This window comes from Anolis carolinensis, chromosome 2 (assembly GCF_035594765.1).
Source record: "Anolis carolinensis isolate JA03-04 chromosome 2, rAnoCar3.1.pri, whole genome shotgun sequence".
Classification (NCBI taxonomy): domain Eukaryota; kingdom Metazoa; phylum Chordata; class Lepidosauria; order Squamata; family Dactyloidae; genus Anolis; species Anolis carolinensis.
Window position 1 is genome coordinate 205,343,996 of NC_085842.1, and position 25,303 is coordinate 205,369,298.

At 39.7% G+C, this 25,303-nt stretch overlaps 1 protein-coding gene across 1 annotated transcript; it reads right to left on the reverse strand.

The window, feature by feature from the left end:
- Positions 1-883: 883 nt before the first annotated feature.
- Positions 884-24,372, reverse strand: dcaf10 (DDB1 and CUL4 associated factor 10). The gene is made up of 7 exons (XM_003223328.4): positions 23,898-24,372; positions 17,790-17,903; positions 14,168-14,365; positions 12,776-12,978; positions 11,569-11,679; positions 11,130-11,275; positions 884-9,510 (listed from the first exon to the last, which is right to left on the reverse strand). The coding sequence occupies exons 1-7, from the start codon at positions 24,299-24,301 to the stop codon at positions 9,142-9,144; spliced, it is 1,545 nt and encodes a 514-aa protein (XP_003223376.2). The 5' UTR covers positions 24,302-24,372; the 3' UTR covers positions 884-9,141.
- Positions 24,373-25,303: the final 931 nt, after the last annotated feature.

Below are 25,303 nucleotides of genomic sequence, written 5' to 3' on the forward strand. Positions count from 1 at the left end.
TACACCATTGTAATTCACTTCCAGGCTGTGAACTCAAGTTTTTCAGGTGGAATGTCCAGAACTGGTGACATACCTCCATCCCCAGATTGGGATCCTTAATGGCAAGCTTATCTGGATTCAGTTGCAATGTGTTTTTCATTATCCAACCGATTATCTCCTCCTGGCATTCATTCAGGGGAGACACAGTATCCTTAGCTTAAGGATGTTTTTGAAGTCATACTGGGGTGTCACAAGTGTACTGCCCCATGCTTCTGGATGATTTCTCCAAGCAGCTTCATGTAAATGCTGTTGGGAAACCAGAAAGCACCAACAGGGAACACTCCACACCAGTGTTAACACAGAGATCATTCACTAAACCTGGGGTTCCCAAACTATGGCCCATGGGCTGGATGCAGCCCTCCAAGGTCATTTACCTGGCCTCTTCCCTAAATTTTAGACTTATAAGTCGCCCTAATTCAGGAACGACTTGAAGGCACACAACAATCCTAATTAACTGGACCACCTCATCAGCCAAAAGCAGTCTCACACTTCCTATTGAAATACTGGTAAGTTTGTTTGTTAAAATTGTTCATTTTAAATATTGTATTATTCTTTCATGTTTCTTTTAATAAGGTATGTGCAGTGTGCAAAGGAATTTGTTCATGTTTTTTTCCCCCAACAATAGTCTGAGGGACCGTGAACGAGCCCTCAGCTTAAAAGGTTCGAAGACCCCTGCCCTAAGATCTCAATTCCTGTTGGATACATCCCCACACTGAAATTGCCATGTAGTGGCATGGTGCTGTGGATTGAGTTTGTTCTCAAAGCTGCAGTGTAAAAAGCATTACACACAAAATGTTCACTCCATTTTGAATACTAAAAGAGACAACTGCAAATGAATTCCAAGTGAAGTTGTAAAGTGTTTATTATACAAGGATAAATTGTTCAAACATTAAAGTCACTCTTATACAAGTAAATACATGTTATTTAGACATATCGCACTAGAGTACTGGGTGTCAAATTTACATCCTTTATAATGAAATCTCAAAATTTGTAAATGTATTACATGCACTCATTTGAACTTCCCTATTTTTTTAAATGAATTGGATGAAAAGATACGGTATTCTAATAAGCTGCTGCTGCTGCAAATCAATTTCCAAATAAAGATGCAAATCAAACAAACTGAAGATAGAGCTTAACAGATACTTCGGCAGTCTGTCTTTCAACTCCCTTTCAACACACCTTCTTTGGGACATTTAGGATTTAAATATTAAAGTGGTCTCCAGGTTGCACCCAATGCTATTCTATAATTATCATTTAAAAGGGAGTAGTGGCATAGAGCCTCTTATCTTTCTGAACCAGGATTATTAAGAATACTATGTTTATTATGTTTCTTTATAACCCACTTTTTCTCTCCACAAGGAAATTCAAAGTGGCTTACATTGAAAGCATTTCAATACAATTTAAGATCTACAAATATACAAACATTGAAACAGAATTACTGTTTGTATATTTGTAGATTTTAAATTGTGTTGAGATACTTTCAATGCAAGCTGCTTTGAGTCTGGGTTGCTGTGAGTTTTCCAGGCAGTATGGCCATGTTCCAGAAGCATTCTCTCCTGATTTTTCGCCCACAGAGGTTGTGAGACCTGCCATAGATGGGGGCAAAACATCAGGAGAGAATGCTTTTGGAACATGGCCATACAGCCTGGAAAACTCACAGCAACTCCGTGATTTTGGCCATGAAAGCCTTCAACAACGCATTGCTTTGAGTCTCCCTATGGAGAGAAAAATTGGGATATAAATAAACATAATAATAAAAATAATAAACATATTATTATTATTAAATAATAAGAAACATATAATATGGTAATAATAATAATAATCCTGGAAAGACAGTAGAGATAGAGGCCTTTTCCTTCTACTCCCTTTTAAATGATAATGCTAATTCCTAGACATGGCTTGATTAAATTGGCATCTTGCTGAATTCAACAGATCTTACTCCACAGTTAGTGCACATAGACGATTTTACTTTTTGACCTGCCTTTTGACCAATGAAACACATGCATTTATAAGTTCTAGATTAACTGAAAGTGGAGGTTGGACCTATATGCAGCCTTTTGGGCACCGATTCTCCAAAAATATATGGACGAATATAGGCTTTTGTAGATGATAAGACTGGCCACATTTGAGATTTTTTATTTCTCCTCTTAACATCCATTGTTTAAGGATATACCAAAATAATAAACAAAAAAATACCTCGATTCAGGGCGTATTGCTGAATGCGTGCATTTAAGATTGTATTTTTATTACACTTAAAGCTGAAAGTAATTTGTTTTTCCAAGCCCATCTCAGACTGTCCAAACAGATTCATCATTGAATATTCCAGTCTTCAGAGATTATTGATATTTGATAACAGACATGCAAAGGTATTTAGTAGCTAACAGTACTAATAGCTGTTACAGAGCTGGTATACATAAGCCACCGTTCCTTTCAAACTTTCTGCCTTTTTACATGGGTTTGCCTGCCAGGGCCTTCAGCATGTTTGCCAGAGAACCTCTGCGTAATGCAGGGACTTCTGGGCTTTGTTATAGATGAACACTCAGTTCATACAAGGCACAGTTGGGCTTCGCCATTATGAATGGAAAGTGCAATTTCTGGAGCAGCCAACATCCTCTTGTGGTTTTGCACTTCAAAGAAAGATCACAGCGGTGGTCAAGTAGTTTTTTTGAAGGACTCTTGCTCACCACTGTGGATCTTTTTACAATCGCCATAGTCAAATGTTTGAAAAGCTCACACGAGAAGGAATTGGACATTTGCAACATTTACACTCATTTTGGCTCTGGTGTTATAGTCTCTGTGAAATCACCATAAATAGGCTCACTGGTTTCAATGGGACTTAACCAGAACTGACTTGACTCTCTCAACTAGGGACACAACAGTTATTTTTTTTAAAAAACAGGAGATCTAACCATAATGAGTTTCAACTAGAATTGCCTGGGAGGCAGTAAGGGTTGATGCTTCATTTTGAAGAGAGAAATCCATTTTATGATTGAATAAAGAGCTTCCATTCTAAATTCCCTCTAAATTCCTTCCCCTGATCAAGCAGTTCTGGCAATTAAGCCTGACCTCTAGTGGGATATTTGAGAAACGGCCAACAATTTGGCAGTTTTTAATAAAAAGTTAAGAATTATTTGCTGACGAGTGCTAGTTCAGCTGCTTCTGGTGCTAAGTCGCTACTTTGGAAGGTTATGGTACATTAAACATGAAACAAAATCATGCATTTAAAGCATCTAAAACATTTTAACAATTGTTAAAACTTTAGCTGTCTAGCTAATATAAACTACAGGGCAGCAAGAGAGTCTGACCAGGACTGATGGGAGCTGGAGTCCAGATACATTCACTGAGCTACATGTTTCCCAGGGTTTGATGGGAAGAATGTCACTCCAAAGAGAAAAGAAAGGGGTCTGAACCAATACAGCAAGATTCAATATGTATTTATCCAGGACTGACATGACTTATATCTAAAGAATTTGGAACATCCATGCATAAAATTAGGGTATTATATTTTATCAGCTATTTTAGCAGCTTTGTTCTTATTAGACTGGAATAAATATTAAAATTAATATCCAAAGAGTCACACTGCAAGACTTGGCTGCTCAATTTAAAAGGCATGGTGGGGTGGTATTTCAAATTCTAATACAAGGATATGAGTTGTATTGATCAATAAAATGTCACTGAACAACTCTGCAATTTTTTTTTATAAATTACCTTGAAAGCATTCAAAACACGATTAAAATCTAACAATATTTGTAATGTGCATCTAATAATACAATAGTGCTTACTGCAAATATAAATCAGAAAAGTTATGCAAGAATATAATACAAAAGTTGATTTTTACACCACACTATGAAGGGTCACAAACATGGTGTGTTCACTAATCTTTGCCTCCAGGGGCAGCTCTATTTTGTTCATTATTCTAACGACGACGTTACCATGCAATTTCAAAAGGATCTGTATGCATTACAAAATGGGGTGCGTTTTGTACTTATACAGATTAATGACTCACATCACAATACATTTTTTTGAAAGAGCATGTAATGAGGTAGAATTTTTTTAACAAATCAGTGCATATTAACAGACCATAAGATGAGTTCTGAAACACAGTATTGTCTCTGCTAGAAAAGAGAATCCATGATTGTTTGCCACCTGCGTTTTGAATAATGTCTTCATATTCTAGGCAGCAATGCATCAAAAGGGATGCATACTAGAGTTCTGTTGTGTGGGCTTCTGCTTTTAAAATGGAAATGTTTTTAACATTTAATGGTTGCAACAATAAGCTTGAAACACAGTGGACAGCAGACAAAACCTCAGAAGTCAGTGAGGAAGCTGATTGTCAAGTTGTTGGGAATAGAGTTCAGAGCTCTGGTGCTTCCAGTGCTATCTGAACATTTGAAAATGCCTTCTCCATTGGTCCATGTAGAGCATTATTTTGTGTTATGATTAGTTTAAGCTTTCCAAGGTCTCAGGGAGAGGTATTTCGCATCACTTACTATCCAAAGTTTTTCAGTGAGTAATGTGTGGGGTCCGCCTAGAACAGTTTGCATGCAAAACATCTAGCTTAATTTACAAGCTACAGTTCTATTCACATCTGAATTATGCAAAGAAATAAATTCTGGAGATTGGTTCGATTTGCATAATTTAGACAGGTTGTAAAATACCACTTGAGTGCAGAAATCTACTTTATTGCATGTTATACAAGGAGTACAAAGTTTACTGTTTTAGTATTTGAAAACTGGTCTGCATATTGGAAATCATATTGACAGACATTTCCATATAAAAAGCTTTTCTCGTATTGAAAAGTCACAGAGCATAAATACTATTTTAAGAGCTTACCATCCTGAAGCATTACTTATTGACAGGAAAGTTACATGTAATCTAATAAAAAAAAGTTTGGAATCTTACTTTCCCAACCACTGTACATATGACAACCAACTCAATTCCACTACCACCCTGGAGTTTGAGAAAGGGCTATGCTCCAGAGATTTTGCATTGTAAGGACTCTGCGAGAATCTATCCTTTCATTTCTGACTCAGCAGCACCATCTTTTTAAAACCCCACAAAGACTCTTAGCAAAATTACTGGGCTTTCAAATCAGACATTCATTGGCATCCTTTCATTTTATGTGTGGAAAGTACAGTGTTTGAACTCAGTGAAGCAACTAAAATGCTCAAAAATGGGCTTGCCATCAGCAAGCAGACACACAAACACTTCAGAAAGGCATTGTTCATCTCAAATATAACCTTAGAGAAACCAAATTTCTAGCTATTTTCTCAAAGAAATAAGTGTTTGGGTTTATTTTTCATGATAGTTTCTCCTTTAGCACAGAAATAAAGCTGCATACACGGATCACCATTTACCAGTAACTTAAGAATGAACCAAGAATGGCAAGTGCTGTTTCTCTTAGCCAGTCTTCCCCAAATGTTTGCCTTCAAAAAGTCAAAACAACTCTGACTATCCCCAGCCATTTCTTCATCCAGGGATAAAGGCAGTTGTAGCCCAACACATCTGGAAGATGCCCAGACAGGGAATATAAAGAACAAGTATTTTTGGAGTTTGTATAAAAAACATGGATCGGTGCCCACATGATTATCTCATTGGTTATCAAATGTTTGAAATACTGGAAATGTAACTTAGGACAAAATGAAAAAATTTACGAAGAAATGTCAGGTGCAGGAAAAAGAAGACATGGATGCAGAATGTCAAACCCACCTGTCAGTAAACTGGGAAGAATGCACAGAGGCCTGGTTGTCTTTTGCTGGAATTCCCTTTATATAAAACACAGTCTGATGGCCTCCCCTGCCATACCACGAAAGTGAGCTCACTTTTTGGAAAACTGAGCTTACAATCTATCTTTAAAATGGTACAAAACTCTACTGTCACATGATCAAATTTTTAGCCATGAAGCTCATCATAGCCTTCTTTCTTATTAGATGTTAACATTTTCTGAAGACAGATACATGAATGTCACAAATGGATAGCGACAGATTTTACTGGTGTGGATGCAAAGAACCAAGAATGAGACAGAGACACAGTTGGCTATTGCTTAGGAAGAAAATGCTGAAAGAGAAATACCTAGTTATACGGCACTGTAAGAGACCTCTAAGGGCCCTTCCACACAGACATATAACTCGAATATCAAGGCAGGAAATCCCACAATATCTGCTTTGAACTGTAATATATGGCAGTGTGGACTCAGATAACCCAGTTCAAAGCAGATATTGTGGGATTTCCTGCCTTGGTATTCTGGGTTATATGGTTGTGTGGAAGTACCCTAAGATAAGCTCCTCAGCTCTCATGTAGTTCAACAGGCCAAAGTACACACAAACATATGCAACTGCTCAGCTCTAGGTGAAGTTTCAACCAGAAATTTCTTTTCCCCAAAAAGGATGTACAGATACATCATAGTATTTTCTCCAGGGGAGAGCATTTATTATATCCCATCCTCTCCCAAAATTACGCTAGCAGTGTGTGGGTTTACTCCCATTCAGCACTGATCCTATATGGAAAGCAAAGAGAGGGTAACATTTAGTGTAAGATGGGAGTGAAGCGGAGGAAGTGAGTGGTCAAGACACATCTTATCCCTGCAAAACTGGCATATTAAAATAAATAAATAAGGTAATTATCCAACGTTTGAAAACTACAAGGACACATTTTGATAGAACAAGTGAGTACAACTTTTCAAGCATAAACTGCAGGTATGATTTCACTTTGGGAGGGAAAGGAAATGCATATCTTTCTTGTTTAAAGTAACCCAGTAGAAAAAGGAGATATTAATATACTAGGGTGTTGTTTTAAGAAAGAGTGATCTTAAAAACCCCTGAACTATATTTGCCAATATATTTATCAGTCAAATTGTACATAAGTTAATATTCCTTTTTATAGCCTCCTACAATGCTAGCATCTTTGAACTGATTTTAAAAGTTTTTTTTAACCTATGGCACTTAATTATTGCTGAAATCAATGTTTCAATTTCTTTAAAACTAATCCTTGTTAAGAGTCATTTTCTGGGTCTCCAAACTTTTCAGAGTGGTTAATACATGAGCACTTCTCTCATGGATGAGGTTTTTTTATTTATCAGACAGGGACCAAATGATTTCTAATCTCAAACAGCAATGGCTCTTTTGAGTTGCTGGTGCACTTAGGTACAAGTACAGTAAATAATAATAATTCTGTACACTGCTACATCAAAAGGCAAAATATCACAGAGTGCTTCTTTCCCAAAATCCCTGCAGCATTCTCCTATACCTGCAGCTCCCTTCTCCTGTCCAAATCAGCAAGCCAAATAACATGACTATTATTCCAATTAAAACACATCACCTTCCCATATGATTTCAGGATGCTAAACACAGTAGAACTGAGGCAACATATATTCCCTGCTGGCTCTCTTTGTTGGTTCTATTATAGAAAGGATTCTACATTTAACTATAGCAGTGATTTTATTGAAGCTTCTTCAATCTTTTGCAACCTTTTCCAAAACAGATTATTAAAACATATACAAACAATCAAAAAACTCAGAAAGCTGATACTTTTTTATGGGCAGCTGATCACATCACACTGAAATGAGTGATCCATCTCAAATGCTCAGTTTGACCACTATACTTCAATGGAAGCTCAGGGGGCTGGATTCCAGTTTGATTGGTTTCTCTTTTTTAATTTTGAGAGTCAAAGGCCCACCACTTCCTGCATCTTTTTCCACAACCAGTTTTCTGAACTGAACTGCTCAATGTTTGACTGAGGACAATGATGGAGCAAAGTCACTACAAACTCATTCAAAAACAGGTCTTGGTGAATAGGTGTGCTATGTACACCTTCCATCAAGAACAAAGCAAAACAAGTTGATGATTACTTGGTTTATTTCACATAAGTACAGTATCTGCAGTGGAAAAACATGGTAAAAAGTGTTTTCAATGAATAGCGGCAGAAACAATGCCAAAGGATGTGCCAGTATGTTGTTACTGCCAGAGGAGAAAACTTATCATTTCAACAACTTTTTGGCTGATCTTTATATACATGACTGGTAAGCTGTGCAGCTTACAGCAGGGCAAAATGTCTGCCCACCTGCACTAGGCCTGCTCATAGATGAATTCGCATAATTTTGTGACTTTCAAGGCACATCAGTTATAAGCCAACTAACATTAGTCCCTCTGTAAATCAGAAGAGCACTGAGCAACATTCAATTTCGTATTAAGTAAAATATTTTATTCGCTCAAGACTTTTGCAGTAACAAAGATCCATCAAAGGTTTACGCCACAATTCAGCAGCATGTTCTCTTGTACAGGCCTCACTGAACTGTGAACCTCTTCCAGAGCTTTGAAACTTCCATAGCTCTTATTTATTTTCTTATGCAGAGAATGTCCTGCTAGACTGTGAACCCAAGTGTTTGGGCACTTACTAAGAGATCAAACATTGATTCCAATCAATGTCCAATGATACTACAAAGGTGCTCCTATGCAAGACCTGTGAGGACAAATGTTAAGTTATCCAGTTTTTCTTTAGCAACCAAGGAAGAGAAACTGTGCTTCCAGTCTTGGGTGATGGCTGCACAATGCATAAGGGTACAATTTTTAGGTCAGCTAACAGAACTACAGCAGAATAGCAAAATGTGATTAAATCATTTTGTTGAGTTGTTCACAAAAACAATAAATGCCTCTGTGGCATGTAGCTAAGGTAGTGTGCAAGAGAACTGTTTCATAATCTAGGTAGAGAAGAAGATACAGCAAAATCTAGAACCCAAGAAGAGATAAGGGAGCTGAAGTCCAGTTCAGGGAAAGATGGACATCAATTCCTCCCAAACCCTCTTTCGCACAAACAGTCATACAGAAAGACAGGCTTATGGATGCCACCGTGTTCTATCCAGACAGCATCAGTGGAATAAGCAGGAGTAAAAGGGGAGAATGCACAAAAGTACGATGTGCAAATTCAGAGTCACAACAAACAAATACACGCTCATGTAAAGGGCGGGACTAAAACTTTCAATCTTTTCAGGAATCAGAGGAACTCCAAGATTACAAGATTTTTTTTTCTTAAAAAATGAATACTCCAACTAAACTGAAGTAATTTAAAAAAACAAACACTAGATGTTCCTTTCAAGGCCAGAGGTACCTAGAACTTTGGCTGATATAAAGAGACGCGACCACTAAGGCACCCAGAGGCAATCTGACAGTGTGTTGGGGAAAACTTGGTGGTCAGGACCACATCGCCGTGTGAATAGAGCGAGCGGATCTCTTGCAAGGGGGCTGCTTCTTTGGGCAAGCAGTCCACCAGTTCGCTGCACTGGGTGTCAAACCCCAACAAGCGGATTCCATAGCCGTGCGGGGAGGCAATCATCCTGCCGTCGGGGCTGAAACAGAGTTCTTTGATATAGCCCCGGCCCACGTTGGCTTCCTCAATGCAATGAGTCAATCGGAGGGAACAGCGAGGGGAAATTGGCCGCACGGGGGCTCCCTCTTGGAATTCATAGACACAAGTCCACTGCACAAAGTGGGGAGAAAAACAACAGTCAATCCAGACCAGCATGATCAGTTCACCACACACATCTCTGCACAATATCACAACTGTAAAGAAACAAGTGATGCCTTGATGGACGACAGAAAACTTTTCTCAGAAAGAACCAAAGAGTTCCCTGTGAGAGCAGCAACTACCCTTCCCTTCTGTATATTTGTGGGTTTGGTTTTTTGTTTTGTTTTTTTGGTATTTCAAGTGTGCACTCAGGTTTCATTTATTTATCAAGCCCACAGAATATCCCCCCTGGATTCCCAACCTAATACACAGAAGATCCTCTTCTTAGTGGCTGCTCCCAAATTGCAGAACGACCTTTCACAAAATATAAAATATAAGGATGTAAATATAACAAAAGAATATACCATAATTCATTGTATAATCGTCACTACCACATAATCAATGCACCTCTTTTTTTTTTTGGCTCCAAAAATTGGCTTCCAATCTTTCTTTGCAAAATGGCTTATTTCTTCCTTCCTTCGCCAAAAGTAAAGTTTAAAAAAAACTGAAATGAACGTTTCTGAAACTTGTATCTCCCCTCCTTTCTCCAAAGACATACATTCCAGATTTTGTAAACTGCTTTGCCTTTGGAGAAAAAAGGAGGAGAGGGTGAATCTACTCCTTCATCCTTTCTTCCAGGCAAGGCGATTTAAAAAAACAAAACAAAACAAACAGAAAGGGAGGTGTTTGTTTGAGGGTGGGTATCAATCCTCCTCCTCCTGTCTTGGAGGCAAGGCAGTTTATTTTTATTTATGTAAAACAGAAATTGTAAAGTAAAAAAAAGCAGAAATCGGAGAATCAAAATGTTGTAAATAAGTAAATAACTAAAAAAGGGATAAAAGTGCAACTCTTATGCGCTGAAATATGGTAAATGTAAGAAAAATTGAACACCCCGGTTGAAGTGCAAAACTCAATTCCATGGGAAATCTGAGTGCTCACTTGAAATATTAGAAAATGCAAAAAAAAAGCAACCTTGCGGTCTTTTCACCAGCAAGAAAATGTCTTTTAATTTAAAGTTTCGTTTGTTGTACACTGCCTTAGATTCCATGTTGAGAGAAATGCAGGATGTAAATATATATATTAAATAAAAACATAATTTTAAACATCCTTCATCCTTATTTAAAGCCCATAAGATGATGGCTATTGTCACAATCCATGGACTTGTATTATCCTTCAACATGCACTGGGTGATGCAATAGTTCAGACAAAGACTGGGAAAGGTTCAGCCATAAAGTTCACTCAGTGACCACGGACCAGTCACTACCTCTCAGCCTATTATACTTCACAGGTCTGTTGTGAGTAATACCATCCTGTTCTCTTTGGAGGAACAAAAAACAAATATCATGACTGAATATGCAGACCAGGTGTGCATGTGTTGATTCAACTGGCTATGGCTATTGTTCAAATTTAGGTCTATAAATACAGTCACAAAGCTATGGTAGATCACACAAAATCATAAAATTACATTTCTAATAACTTATCAGCAGAACAACAGTTCACTGCTATCTCTCCAAGGAACTTAACAGCAGAAGGAAACTCCAATGTCTCTTCAGGAGAACAATCTGGTGCCTTCTATCCCCACCATGACTTACCTCTTGGTCATCAGTGTTACTTGAGCATCGGAGAAGTGCTGCCCACCCTTTGGGATGCAGCTGCAGCGAAGTGATGCAGTTCCCCCGGTCCCTTTCTCCAGGAACCTCTGGAGTTAAAACCTCAAGGCTATTGCGCGGAGATCCACCTGTGAGGAGGGGAAGTACCATTGACAATCACTATCTTCTCTCAAGATCCAATCTGCACAAAAATCCAAGGAAGTGAGGGAGCGGAAGCACAAGGGGATGAGTTGTAATCACTCATTCCCGCAACTGAGGCCATCGAACAATGAACATGCATATCCATGATTAGCCTACCTAATGCTAAACAGGCATGGCTAGATCAATTTTCTTTTACCAGAAAGCATGTTAAGTATATGTATTCAGTATGCAGAATACCCTGTGTGCAATACCAACTTGCTTCAGCTGTGTTTTAACGCACCTTCTCGCTGGGTGGCTCGTACCGTGTGTTTCTCAGACATGGGGCTTGAATCTCCCTGATGACCTGGTGACCCGGAACTCCTAGGTCCAGATGAGGTGGCAGATGCCAGATCTGGAAATAGAAAAGCAGTATCATGTACATCCACACAATAGTGTATTAGCTAAAATGATTTCATTTTTTTCTCTGCAGGGGTTTCCTAATGTCATTGTCTAATGATCTTCTTTAAGACATTTTCATCTTAAATTATTTGACAATAATATCATTGTTGAAATTCAACCACATCCTGCACAAGCTTGTATTCCGCATCAAGGACTTAGATAGGCAGATAAGTTAGTTGGCAGGGGAAAGTCCTTCCCTCACTGATCCCTTTGCCTCCCTGTCTTCCTTTTTCTACTTCTATCACCTTTCCTGTTATACTGATTCATTTCAGGGACACACCTCCTTTTCTGAGCACATGGCAAGCCTCTGAGTCCCCCATTTTTTTGTTCTTCTGTGAGCATGTCTGCTGTTAGACAACTAAACCCTGTTAACTTTCCTGTCTGGATTTGTAGTTCTTTGAATAAAATCTTTTATTAACTTTGAAAGTTTGACTCTATTCCTGAATTGCTTAAGCTCAATCGCTCTACTGCTGGCACTAGAAGCTTCTGATCTGCTGAACTACTACTGCTGCTACTGCTGTTGTTGTTGCGTTACCATTTTGAATGCTTTTTCTTTTTTGAAAATTATCCCCTGCAACAGTCATTACATGTTTTTAAGTCACACTGTTCACTGAAATAATTACTTGTTCTAGCTAGCCTCAGAGTAGAAAAGGTGTAGAGATTGTTAAAGGCTACAAACATCTATAAAGCAATCATTTGACTGATAGTGCTTGAAGGACCTCCAAATACCAAGAAGTAGAGCTTTAAAGAGAAGATTTGGCAAAATGTTCCTGAAAGGGACCTTGACACATCATCACCACTGACTTTTTCCTCCAGTAAGTGCCACTGGAAACTACTAGATACATCAAGCATATCCAGTTGATTTTGCGGTAATGGGAGCACAAGTCCACTGTGAATGTTCTCCTAATTCTTCTGCAACCTTTGGTGGATCTTCGGGTTGGCAAATTTATTCATCACAAATAGCATGGATTTCCATCTCAAGTTAACTTTTGCTACACACAGGAATAGTCCATATGATAACTTTTTTTTTCTTTGACGCATGGACTCACCTGAATTGGATGTGGTTCTCCTGGCTCTCAAAATGGGGTAACTGACAACCTCTAAAGATTTGGTTAAATCAAGGTCATGCAAGATCAGAAGATACCCAGAGGAAGTTGAGATCAGCATTTTGGAACAATCTGGGGTCAATCTCATGCGCATGAGAAAGCGAGTGTGAAAGAACTTCTTGTGGGGGCAGCCATCTTCTGTGCACCTGCAGACAGAGACATATCAAGCCATGTCCACAGTCATACTCTAGTTCTAAGAATCTAGTTCCCAGACCTATGTTAAAGGTGGCATTTAAAACGAGTATAAATCCCTCTGTCTCCACCTCAAAAAACACAATCAAAAGATCCGTTTGTTTATATTTTTACAATGGTAGCTGGTTGGGTTCTGTTTCCCTCAAAGTTTTCCAAACCCACTAGGTGTTTTAAAATTATTGTTACAAATACACTTTTTTTTTTACAATTCAAGTTTAATTGTTCATTTATTAATGTCTAAACCAGTGGTGTCAAACTTGTGGCCCTCCTTTTTTGGACTTCAGCTCATAGAATTCCTGGCTATTGGACAAGCTGGCTGGGGCTTTTGGAAATTGGAGGCCCAAACATCTGGAGGGCCACAAGTTTGACACCACTGGCCTAGACCATAGGTCATTTGCATTCACACAAATAAATACAATATGTATAAAGGCAACAATATAAAAGAAATAAAAGAGCAACCATACAAAACATTATAGAAGGACAACAATATAAAACATTATGAAGGTACTGCACAAAACAACAGGCATACAAGTCTTGTGTATTAAAATTCAATAGCATTAAGATACAATGTAAGATCAAAGATAAAATTATTTAGTGAACAGCATCCCCATGACAGTCAACTGCAATGTCGGCAGTAAGCTGAGCCCAAATTTTCATTGCTGCCAAGGCGAAAGGAGAAACCTTGCAAATGACCATAGAACTGGTAACACACAGGACATTTTTCACAATTCAAAATACCTCCTTACTCTCTTGAGGGAATGTTATGAGGTCAATTCCACCATGTTTTTGTACCCAGTGAACTGTTTGAGATCCAAGAGAGGCCATTCTTCAAAATTAGAAGTGAATTTTGATTTATTTCCTGGTTGGGGAAAAGTCCCTGCTGGTCTTAAAATAGTTGAGTTAGTGTGTGTGCAAAAACACAGCATAATTTCCCCCACCACTCTGAAGGGAAGGCATATTTAGGCAGCATAGTCTAATAAGGGGCCTGCATGACCCTTGGATCTCAAATACCTATCCAGTACAACTCAAGTACTATAAATATCATGCCTGCACACAACTGGAAAGTTTGAAAATAAAATAAAAAGGAATGGGCATCTTCAAAAATTCTGTTCAAGAAAGGCACACAGTGACAATGTTGGTTACCTGTTGGTATCCCAAATGATAACGTTCCCATCAAATCCAGATGTGACTAGCAGTCTTGTGTTAGTGTCATATTCAATGTTCTTGACCCAGCTGGTGTGACCATGTAAAGTGCACACTTTTGAATCCAACTTTCTCAGATCCCAAAGTGCTATGGTAGTGTCGTCAGAACATGTTGCGAACAGCCTGTTATCAAGAAACCTACAAATAAAAAGGAAAGGATGAGAGGGCCCCTCGTATACTGAAATCCAGACCAAATAAAAAAGCAGCTCTTGGGTGACATCAACAGATATCTGCAGTGACAGGGCATTTCTAAAGAATGCCAACTATGAAATAAAAGAAGTGGACACAAAGACTGATTTTGCTGTGATGGAGATGAACATTTGAGAGCAAGCAGTTGAAAAGAAATCCGGTGAGACATTTACATGTTTGCCATTCTTCTACATTTGGAAGAATTTCACAATTTTGTCAATGTGTGTTCATTACTAAACTCTAAAAACATTTCTGGTTATATATTTTGAATGTTAATAAAATGATCTTATCTATTAAATATTTGCCTGATCTGTAGCTAAGAAGATTTGGAGCAACCTGAGAGACACTGAACCCAATATAGAGCCTGTCTTAAGGCTTCAGGTTTTCCCTCAACAGAAATGTGGACAGGAATTGGTTGAAAAGGCCAGGAGCTACAGCAACACAGTAGTTTATGTTCTAAATTTTAAGACCAAGGTTCAGATATAGCCATGAGCTTAGGTAAGCTTTGTTTGCCTCAGATACCTCCCCTCTCCATACCATTTACTATGTGGCAACAATAATACTGACCTAATTTGTAAGATATTTATTTGTTTACTGTTTATTTACATCCTGCCTTTCTTCCAGAATGGGATTCAAAGAGGCATGTACTAATTTTTAAAAGATATCTTAAAAGATAGTTATTTTAAAAAACACTAAAAATAATTGAACATGCCAAACATACTTAAAACACTTACAGTAATACATTTTATAAGGATAACTGGGATAAAGTATGAAAAGCGATCTTAACAAAACAACAAAACCCCTGCAGATTTAAGTATTAAACTATACATTTGCAATTCCTTCTCAGGCACACACATACTTATGACAAAGAGATAAAACTACAGAACATGTTAATGGTCCCAACGTTTATTTGAAATGTAATTTTTTTAGTTCCTTATGCATAGCTTTACTACTTTTACTACTTTTATTTCAGACTTTCAAAAGCCATCTTTCTTCTGCCTACAGAGACATCCTGCCATTAATTCTCTCAAAGCGATACCGATTCACCCTGATAATCTCTAGGTCCTGAGTAAAAAACCCACAACACTTAAGTAGCTTAAACAGTCAGATGGGAGAGCTGTTATACTCAAGACTCACTGTGGAAATGTGACATCAGATACCAATGAGCTCATTAGCTGACATGCATACCATAGATAGCTTCAGAGTTATAAGAACAAATCTCAGAGGAAGAGGTGCATGTATCTACTGCAGCAATTACACACAACAACAATTACTGCCTTATAGCACTTCAAAATGTTTTTTTAAAATACCACGACACCTTTCAGCCATAAAACATCTGATATTCAAGATACCAAAGCTAAGAGGAAAAAGTGCTCCTGCCAGTCAGAGAAAGGACTGAAATCCAGTAGAGGCTCGAGGTCAAAGAAAAGGGGTGAGATTTCGGGAGTGAAACTGCCTAACCCCTATTTCCTCCCCATACACAGAGTTTCTCTCACTGGAACTCTTGGGATCCAGCCTAAGCTGGTTTTCCACAGAAAGATTTCCCCCCATGAGCCACTGCATTTGCTAAAATCCTAAGGACCATATTTTTTTGGGCGGGGGAGGCAGGGTCTTCTAATGCTTTCAAGAGGAAACATGGGTATGGCACGTGACATTTTCCAAATAGGACTTCTAGCTACCATATACAACTCATGTACAAGCGTAGAAATTTTAATTAAAAAATCAAAGCCCAAAAAGCTGGGCAATGTATGCAGAGGTCAATGTGAGTATTGTGCCTTAACACTCATTAAAAAAAAGGAGTAGACTGGAGTAAGGCATCCTGGGAGAAAGGATAAGAGAACCAACTCTTTCTACTCTCTCCACTATGGTGCTGCTTCTGACCTTTATGAATGACTGGGTGTGGAAATGTTAGTGGCGGGCAGGACTACTGCTTTTCCCTATTCATGGAATGACCCTCGACTTATCCATAGGTCATATGAAAATTCACAATTCTGGGCCCAAAATCTGTCCTTGTCTTATACATGAAGTCAACTTATATCTGAGTACATGTGGCAAGTCTTTAGATCCATCATTGCAACACAGAGAAGGTAGGCATGCCATCCTGTATACAGTGTTGGGGCTCAGCAAGATGCTGGGGATTTCTCAGAGGATGAGGGGGATGATGGGTTTCCTACTGAGGAGTCTGTGTGTGATCAGGGTGAATTGCAGGCCTTAGATCAGAGAGAAATGAAGAAAAGTGACAATGAGACAGATGATGTTTTGGATTCCAATGTTCGTTCCTTAGCAACAGGGGAAAAGTCAATTTCTCTTGATGGGGAGTTTTCCCGCAATATCAGATTAGGTCTCCTAATGGAGGGAGTAAAGGATACATTAATTAGGCGGTCAGAGAGACTCTGTGGGAAGTCCTTGAAAACCAGCTGTCTGAGGCATGACCTCATGGCTTCTTGGTCGGGGCTGGGCTCGAGTTCATGATTCAAGTTTCCTGTGTTGCCTATGTTCCTGAAAGAGTTTTGCCTTGGGAAAAGTTTCTGCTTTCATGCTTATTGATTTATACTTGTGATCTTGACTTCCTGAATTTCATATACCTTGCCATTTTTGGACTACTGCTCTTTTGGAAAATGCCCTTTTTCAATTTGTACATGCTTTTCTTAATAAACTGTAGTTAGTACTACTGGACTCTGGCGTGGCGCTGGGTGAAAAGGTGTCTCAAGGCTGGAGTGCAACATACATTTAGGAACTGCCTCTGTTTTCTGTGGCTGTTAGCAACTTCTGTGACTTCATAATAACCATAGAATTTTGAACTGTGGATTCAGATTCAGCAGAGAATAGAGACTACTGTCAGGCTCCTTGTCTGTGGTCTCACAATCTGCAGATTCAATGAACCATATTTCTCTCATATTTGTCTCATATTTCCTCAGCCCTGTCTGGTGGCCATGTGAGGACCATGATAGAAACTGTTCTGTGGTGCTTCTCTGCTGAGGGTGAAGATGGGATTGGGGAGAAAGCTGCTGAGGTGGGGTTGGGGAGAAAGCAAGAGAAGGAGCTGGTTATTAGAGTCGCCTGGGAATGATGGAACTTGAGTGCATAGCAGTTGTCTTTGGAGTGCGCATGGGGGGAGTTGGATGGCATTCAAGCTCCCTCCCCATTATGAGGAATTGTTACCCATGAACTCAAGAACCAATCCCACATGGGGAAAGAGGACTGACAGTAGTATGATGTATCATATTTCCTACTGGGGGGAGCACCAACAACAAAAAGACTGATATGGGATGTCATAAGTTCCAGCCTCCCCCGTCTACATTTTCAGAACCGAAGAAAACTTTACTGGAATTTTAGACTTCTGTCTTTGGTTTTCGCATGCTAACAAACTAACCTGATATTATTTACACAGTCCTCATGAGCTGTGGAGAGAGTTTTGATGTGCTTTGAAGAGATAGGATCAAAAAGTAGGACTTCAGTCTGTTCACAAGCGACTGTTAGGACTGACCTGGATAGGAAAGAAAAAGCAGCAGGGTATTATGCACAAAGAAACTCAACACCCTCTCACTTATATGCACCTAAGATTAAAAGACATACACATATACAGAACTGAGAACAAAGTGCTGGATCAGGGATCTTCTTTACATGTGCAGAAAGGCTTTACATGGAAGTTGCATCTGATCAGTTTTCCAGATGTTTCCCTCCCACTGTCATTGCACCAAGCTCAAAACATGCAGGAGCTTACATTTCCCAGCTTCCTAAATAGCCTGTACTCTGGGACTGTGTAAGCTTGCTTCAGCCAGCCTAAATCTGGATCTAACCCAAGAAGAAATGCTTTAAGGACAGAGATACTCCCTAGAGAACAGTCTGCAGAATTTCTACACAGGTGTACACCTCTGGCAGAGAAGCTCCTTTACAAAGTCTTTTTATGGCCACATAGCCACCTACAATACTTCTGCAATGCAATAAAAGTTCAGCTGAGAAAAGGTGGGATTTTACTTTTGATGGGCCTGCTATAGCCATGTGTGTCTGTCTAAAACAGGAAAGGTGAGCAGCAGCTGCCTCCCTAATCCTTTACAAAATATGAATAGCCAGCATAATAGAGAAACATGGGGAGAGCAGATAAGTTTGCCTCAACAGTTACCCCCAGGATATTAAAAAGAAAATCATACATTTAAAAGTCACCAAAATTGAAATCATAAGTCAAATTAGGGCTGTGAAAGAAAGAAAAAAAATCATTAGATATTTCAATGAAGCTTTCAAGTGGTCTCTAGGAAGTTCAAAATATTTTATGTTGACTTGGACCTGGTTGTGCTATTTCACATGTGCATAATATTAGTTGTGGGGAAAAAAACACTGAACTGCTCTTATTTATATATTTACAGTATTTATATTCTTTTCTTGTGGTGCAGGAACCTATTTTTATTCTTTCAATTTAATTCTTTCTCTGGTATCAAATTTTCTGTTAAAGAAGTTACACTTAGCAACGCATCAATTTGGCTACGGCACACCTGTATACTAGACATTCTAACAAGAATCAAAACTTGTTGGTTCATTTATACTCAACACTGTCGTTTGTGGCTTGACACATCTTTTATCAACTTCAGTAGCATTCCTAGCAAATGAGCAAATATCAATGCTGCATTCAGACAACAGACTCAATCATAAGCTAGAGACAAGCTGTAAAATATATGCCTTCAACTAGCCAGGTACTCTAAACAAAGAGGAATTGAAATTTGTGCAAAAGTAAAACAATCCAACTTCTCCATCAAGTGGGACCAAGCAATAGTTCATTTATGTTTCAAGGAGTCACAAAGCCTCTCAATGTGAGTAGATGTATTCCTGAATGATAGCCAACAGGTTTGTATGTCAGCTTTTTTTGTCTAATAGTAAAACTGGGCCATTTAATGAGACAAAAAGTATCACTTTGAGACATTTCAGAGCATTTTTTTCTATATATGCAAAAATTTAGTCAGAAATGCAAACATTTCCTCAGAAATTAAAAAGCTGGTTTCTCTCAGGCATAATAGGGAGAGAGAAAAAAAACCCAAGAAAGATATAAATGTAAAACAATTTGTCCATTTCAATGAATCACAAATTTGCTTATAATTTTCTTGTGATCAGATCTCATAATGTATTTTTGATGTGATATGAATCAATGTGGAATAAAAGATCATACTAAGGAGCAATCTTTCTGGAAACATCGCATAACTACCACAATCACCCTTTACAAATAGTAGGATTATATAAAAGAGCAAGTGGGCTTTCAACCAAACCATATAGATAATGGAATAAACCTTGCTTTTAGCCTGAAAATAAAGTGTTTGATACTCACATAATTTTTGTTTGCTCCTACAAATAAATTTGTGAAAAATCAGACACTGTGATTTTCTGGATGTGTTTTCTCATGTTTTCTCTCATAGTTGAGGTCTACCTATGATGTCAATTACAGGCCTCTCTCATCTTTTTAAGTGGGAGAACTTGTACAATTGGTATCTGGCTAAATACTCCCCCCCCCCCCCCCCACTGTAACCTCACTTTTCTGCATTGTCTGCCAGCCTAACTTTCTGCTCCCAGAAGATGAAGTCAAGCATTTCAGTTGGTTTAATCTTCATAATGCCTTGTCAGTTAACACATTACTAAACAAGAGTGACATCGATTTTGGGAAACAGGAGTTGGGAAAAAATAGACCACATAGGCAGGGCCGTAGCCAGAAAAAAAATTCGGGGGGGGGGGTCTGAAAATTTCAGGGGGGGGTTTAACCCCTAGCACACACCCCTCTCCGCTACAAACCTGTCAATATCTGCTTGAGATAGTGCCTGGAGGGGCTCTTAATGTTTTGTGTCTCATAGACTTAGCATGGGGATTTGGTTAACCAGTTAAAATTCATGAGTAAACCAGGGTTTTTTTATAACCTGAAAAATTTTGGGGGGGCGGTTGAACCCCTAAAACTGCCCCCTCGCTACAGGCCTGCACATAGGGCAGTAATGGTGAACCTATGACACGCGTATCAGCACTGACATGCCTAACCATTTTTGCTGACACACGGCCATGTGCCAAGAAGGACGTTTCATCCTTGGCTCCTGCACGGCCAGGTGCAGGAGCTGAGGATGAAACATTTGCTGTAATGTGGCGGCTGCCCCTAATGCGGCAAAAGGGGCTCCACCAGGCCGGGCCATTGCCTCAGTTCGGGGGGAGTGGCCAAAGCCCCGGATGAGGGAGCGGAAAAGGAGGGGGAGCGTCATCCAGGCATAGCGAGGGAAGAGAGGAGGAACTGAGGAAAGGGAGTGAGAGCCACCACCAGCCTTCGAGGTGGGCGTGGAACGTAACCCCCGCAATAAGTGAGGGAACACTGTATTAAATATTGTTACAATTATACATTTTTTGTTATTCGAACTATAAATATCGCAAAATTATGGGGTTTTTCTCGAAGTGACACACCACACAAGTTATGCTTGGTTTTTTGGCAAATTTTGACACACCAGGCTCAAAAGGTTGCCCGTCACTGACATAGGGAATGATCTGAATTATTTATTTGATTTATATTTACTAAAGGCCAACATGATGTAGTGGTTTGAACACTGGACGAGGATACTGGGAATCCAGGGTTCAAATCTCTGCACAGCTGCAGAAATCAATTGGATGACTATGGGCAAGTCACTCTTTCAGTCTCCAAGAAAAGAAAGGGCAAAACTCTTCTGAACAAATTCTGCAAACGAAACCATGTGATAAGTTCTCATGAAGTTTGCCATAAGTCAGAAATTACTTCAAGACACACAACTACAACATATTTACTAAACAAAATATTTTAAATATGCTAAAACTCACAAACATTGACCCAATTAGAAAAAAATAAGCACAATAATGTGGAATACTATATTGAAGCAATACTTTATGTGCAAATGATTTTCACTGGAATACTTGTTTCTCAATTTAATAGGTAGCAGCTTCACATGGTCTGCTAGAAACTCCAGAGAAAGAAACACTGACAATGGTAAACATGTCCATTTAGGACACCCAACAAAGTGTGACAAGTTGTGGTTATCTACTTACCTGCTTCCCACAGAACCTTCCACCGAGGTTGATTGGGAATCTCCTGTTTCTCTATTACTGCTTCTCTGGCCCCTTCTACGCTGCCATATAAAATCCAGATTATCTGCTTTGATAATCTGGATTATATTGCAGGGTAGAAGAGGCCTCAGTTCCTGTCTTTACAATCACTTTATATCATAATGTATTGGAATTTGTGAACCATATTCCCTCACACTGCATAACAGTCACATCCCCATGTTTGCTGTTCCTCACATAATAGTCGCATCATTCATTCACTCATCTGTGCACCTGCCCCCTTTGCAACTATGGAGCTTCACTTGGCAAGTGAACATTATTTTTTTAAAACTTTTTTCTACTGAAAAATAAAGTATTTTGGAAAATTATTACATGTATAAAGCTGTTTTAAAACATAGCCATCTAAAAAATACTAGGAAATAGGGAATGAGACAGAAAGAGAAACTCAGACTAACTGGAATTAATGCAGCCATTTGAGAGCCAGAAGACAAGGAGCCTTTCTGTCTTTGATTTTACCTTTAGGGGCAGTAAATAAGAGACGATCCTCTGAAAAGCAAAGGTATATATTGAGTATCCCTTATCAGAAGTGCTTGGATCAGAAGTCATTTGGAGTTAGGATTTCTGAATATCTGTATTTGCATACTTTTACAAAGTTGCTGTACACCGAAACTTCAAAAAGATAAGGGATGCTCAACCTATAACAACAACAACAACAACAACAACAACAATAGCATTGTAGGCATACTGTTTTCTTCTACTGAATGTGCCATGTTATTTTTTAACCCTTTCCCAGCCTCAAAGCTTCTTGACACCCAAGGATGTATCTGCCTTGTAGAATGAATGCAGTCTGACACCACTTTAACAACCATTGTTTAATGTTATCAAATCATGGATTTTGTACTTTTGCAAAGTCTTTAGCCTTTTCTGTCAAAACGTGCTGGTACCTCACTAAACTAGAACTCCCATGAGTCCACAGATTTTAGCCATGGCAGTTGAAGTGGTGTCAAATTGCATTAATTCAACAGTGTAGATACACCCCAGGTTGCTGCAGGAGAACTTAAAGAGTTAAGAATACAAAAGCATAACAGACACAATTCCAAAAATATTAAACAATTTTTAGATACAATCCAAAAGACACTTCCATGCATAGATATTTTAAGTAATGCCCTAATTTAGAACGTATTTGTTTACAGGTGATACATACAAGTCACAGCATAGTTAAAATAACCCAGCAGGTTCAATTATTGAAGAAGGCAATGTACTTCCAGTATTGTAGTCAAGAATCCTGGATTATTCTAATGACCATTTTTATTGGATACAGTGTGCATTGTGAAAAAAATATTCTCAGGGAGATTTTCTTGTGTGCATTCAAGTTGTTTTCAGTTATGGTGATCCTACAGAGACCCTCATAGGGTTTTCTTGGCAAGCTTTGTTCAGCGGGGATTTGACTGCCTCTGGGGCTGAGGCAGTTTCCATCCACTGCTCAAACCACTATACCACCTTAAACTCCCGCAAGAAGATATACAAGATACACAGTCTTTTTCATGGCACTCAGAGATCACATTAAATGCAACTGGGTGGAGAACATCTTGCACAAGTTCACTGGTGGATAAAACCAACGCAGCAATTTGTAAGGAGTGGAGTTAACAAGGGGCTTGAAGCCTTCCTCTCAAGTTGTAGTGAAACATCTTCAGCAGAAAGTCATTCATGCTGGATAGTTTCACAGCCTGCAATATTGTGCATGCCTTAGCTTAAGACTACAGAATTCTGGGATTTGTAGTTCAGTAAAGCACCCGGGAGCTGAGTGAGCGCCCGCTGTTAGCCCCAGCTTCTGCCAACCTAGCAGTTCGAAAACATGCCAATGTGAGTAGATCAATAGGTACCGCTCCAGTGGGATGGTAACGGCGTTCCATGCAGTCATGTCGGCCACATGACCAACCCCTAAAGTTGGACTCGACAAGACTTAATGTCAAGGGGAAACTTTTACCTTTACAGACAATGTGGTCGCTGTTGCCCCTTTTTGGTCAAAAGATTTTTAGCCACTTGTGCTCCTTCTATTTCTATCAGTACAGTAGAGTCTCACTTATCCAACGTTATGGATTATCCAACGCATTTTTGTAGTCAATGTTTTCAATATATCGTGATATTTTGGTGCTAAATTCGTAAATACAGTAATTACTACATAACATTAATGTGTAATGAACTACTTTTTCTGTCAAATTTGTTGTATAACATGATGTTTTGGTGCTTAATTTGTAAAATCATAACCTATTTTGATGTTTAATAGGCTTTTTCTTAATCTCTCCTTATTATCCAACATATTCGCTTATCCAACGTTCTGCCGGGCCGTTTATCTTAGATAAGTGAGACTCTACTGTATTAAACTATTTTATGCAAAATGTTTTTGATACGAAATAAATACGCCAGGCCTTACCCTCCGGGGGAGTACTCCAGGTTGAAGACGGCGCCGTGGGTGCGGGTGATGGGGGAGACGGAGTCGGCGGGCTGGATGGCGCCGTAGAGGCCCGTCATGGCCCCGAAGGTCTCCCTGGCCGGCTCCACGCAGCGCCCCCCGCGGCCCAGCTGCCGCCCGCGCACCCAACTAAACAGGCCCTCCCCGCCGGTCCACGACGACGAGGACGAGGGGCCGGAGCTGCAAGAGGCGGGGGCAGTGCTGGCGGGCAGGGAGTCCGGGGCGGCTGCGGGCGGCGGGGGCGAGGGGGGCCGCGGGGAGGGCGGGGGCGAGGGCGGCGGCAAGGACAACGACGGGCCCCCCGAGCCCTGGCCCAGCGGCGCCCGCCCGCGCCCCTGCGCGCACCTGCGCGCCCTCCAGCTCATCCCGAGCCCGGCGCCGCCTCTCCGCGCCGCATTCCTCCGGCCCCTCCGCCGCCTTCCCCACTTCCGGTGTCGGGAGCGCCTACCAAGAGGCGCCGGGCGGGAACAGGCGTCCGCCGCGAAGGGTCCGCTGCTATTCCTTTCCTATCAAGTGAAAGAAAAGCGTCCCCTTTGGCAAGAAGAAGAAAGAGGAAGAGATGAAGCAGAAGAAGAAGCGGCAAAAGAAGCAGCAGTAATAATAATAATAATAATAATAATAATAATAATAATAATAATAATAACCCCCCCGCAGGTGCCACCTTGTCGTGGTGGGGGGGCTGACAAAGTTCTGGAACACCACATACCAGACATCACAGTTGTGGAAAAGAAAAAGGTTTGGATCATTGATGTTGCCATCCCAGGTGACAGTCGCATTGACGAAAAACAACAGGAAAAACTCAGCCGCTATCAGGACCTCAAGACTGAACTTCAGAGACTCTGGCAGAAACCAGTGCAGGTGGTCCCGGTGGTGATCGGCACATTGGGTGCCGTGCCAAAAGATCTCAGCCAGCATTTGGAAACAATAGGCATTGACAAAATCTGCCAACTGCAAAAGGCCACCCTACTGGGATCTGCACGCATCATCCGAAAATACATCACACAGTCCAAGACACTTGGGATGAGTTCGACTCGTGATTTTGTGATACAAAATCCAGCATATCTATCTTGTTTGCTGTGGCATAATAAAATAATGATAATAATAATAATAATAAAAAAAACTTTATTTATACCCCGCCACCATCTCCCCGCGGGGACTCAGGGCGGCTTACATGGGGCAGTGGCCCAAACAATATAGGACAAAATATAGGCAATATGATACAAATCACATTATAAAAAGATAAAACGGTAATACAATATATCAATTAAAAAATACAGGATAAAAAATTGCATTTAAAACACATAAATGGTAAAATCGTAATAAATACAGGATAAATTATTAAAAACCCTCTGGGGCTGATTAATTAA

What these genes read in the sequence shown, in the direction of transcription:
- dcaf10 (XM_003223328.4), bottom strand. Translation starts at nt 24,301, where the DNA reads ATGAGCTGGAGGGCGCGCAGGTGCGCGCAGGGGCGCGGGCGGGCGCCG. An exon ending in GACTGTGTAAATAATATCAG is followed by an intron (nt 14,366 to 17,789) that starts GTTAGTTTGTTA and finishes TTTTATTTGTAG; the next exon opens with GTTTCTTGATAACAGGCTGT. An exon ending in ATCATTTGGGATACCAACAG is followed by an intron (nt 12,979 to 14,167) that starts GTAACCAACATT and finishes CTCTGTCTGCAG; the next exon opens with GTGCACAGAAGATGGCTGCC.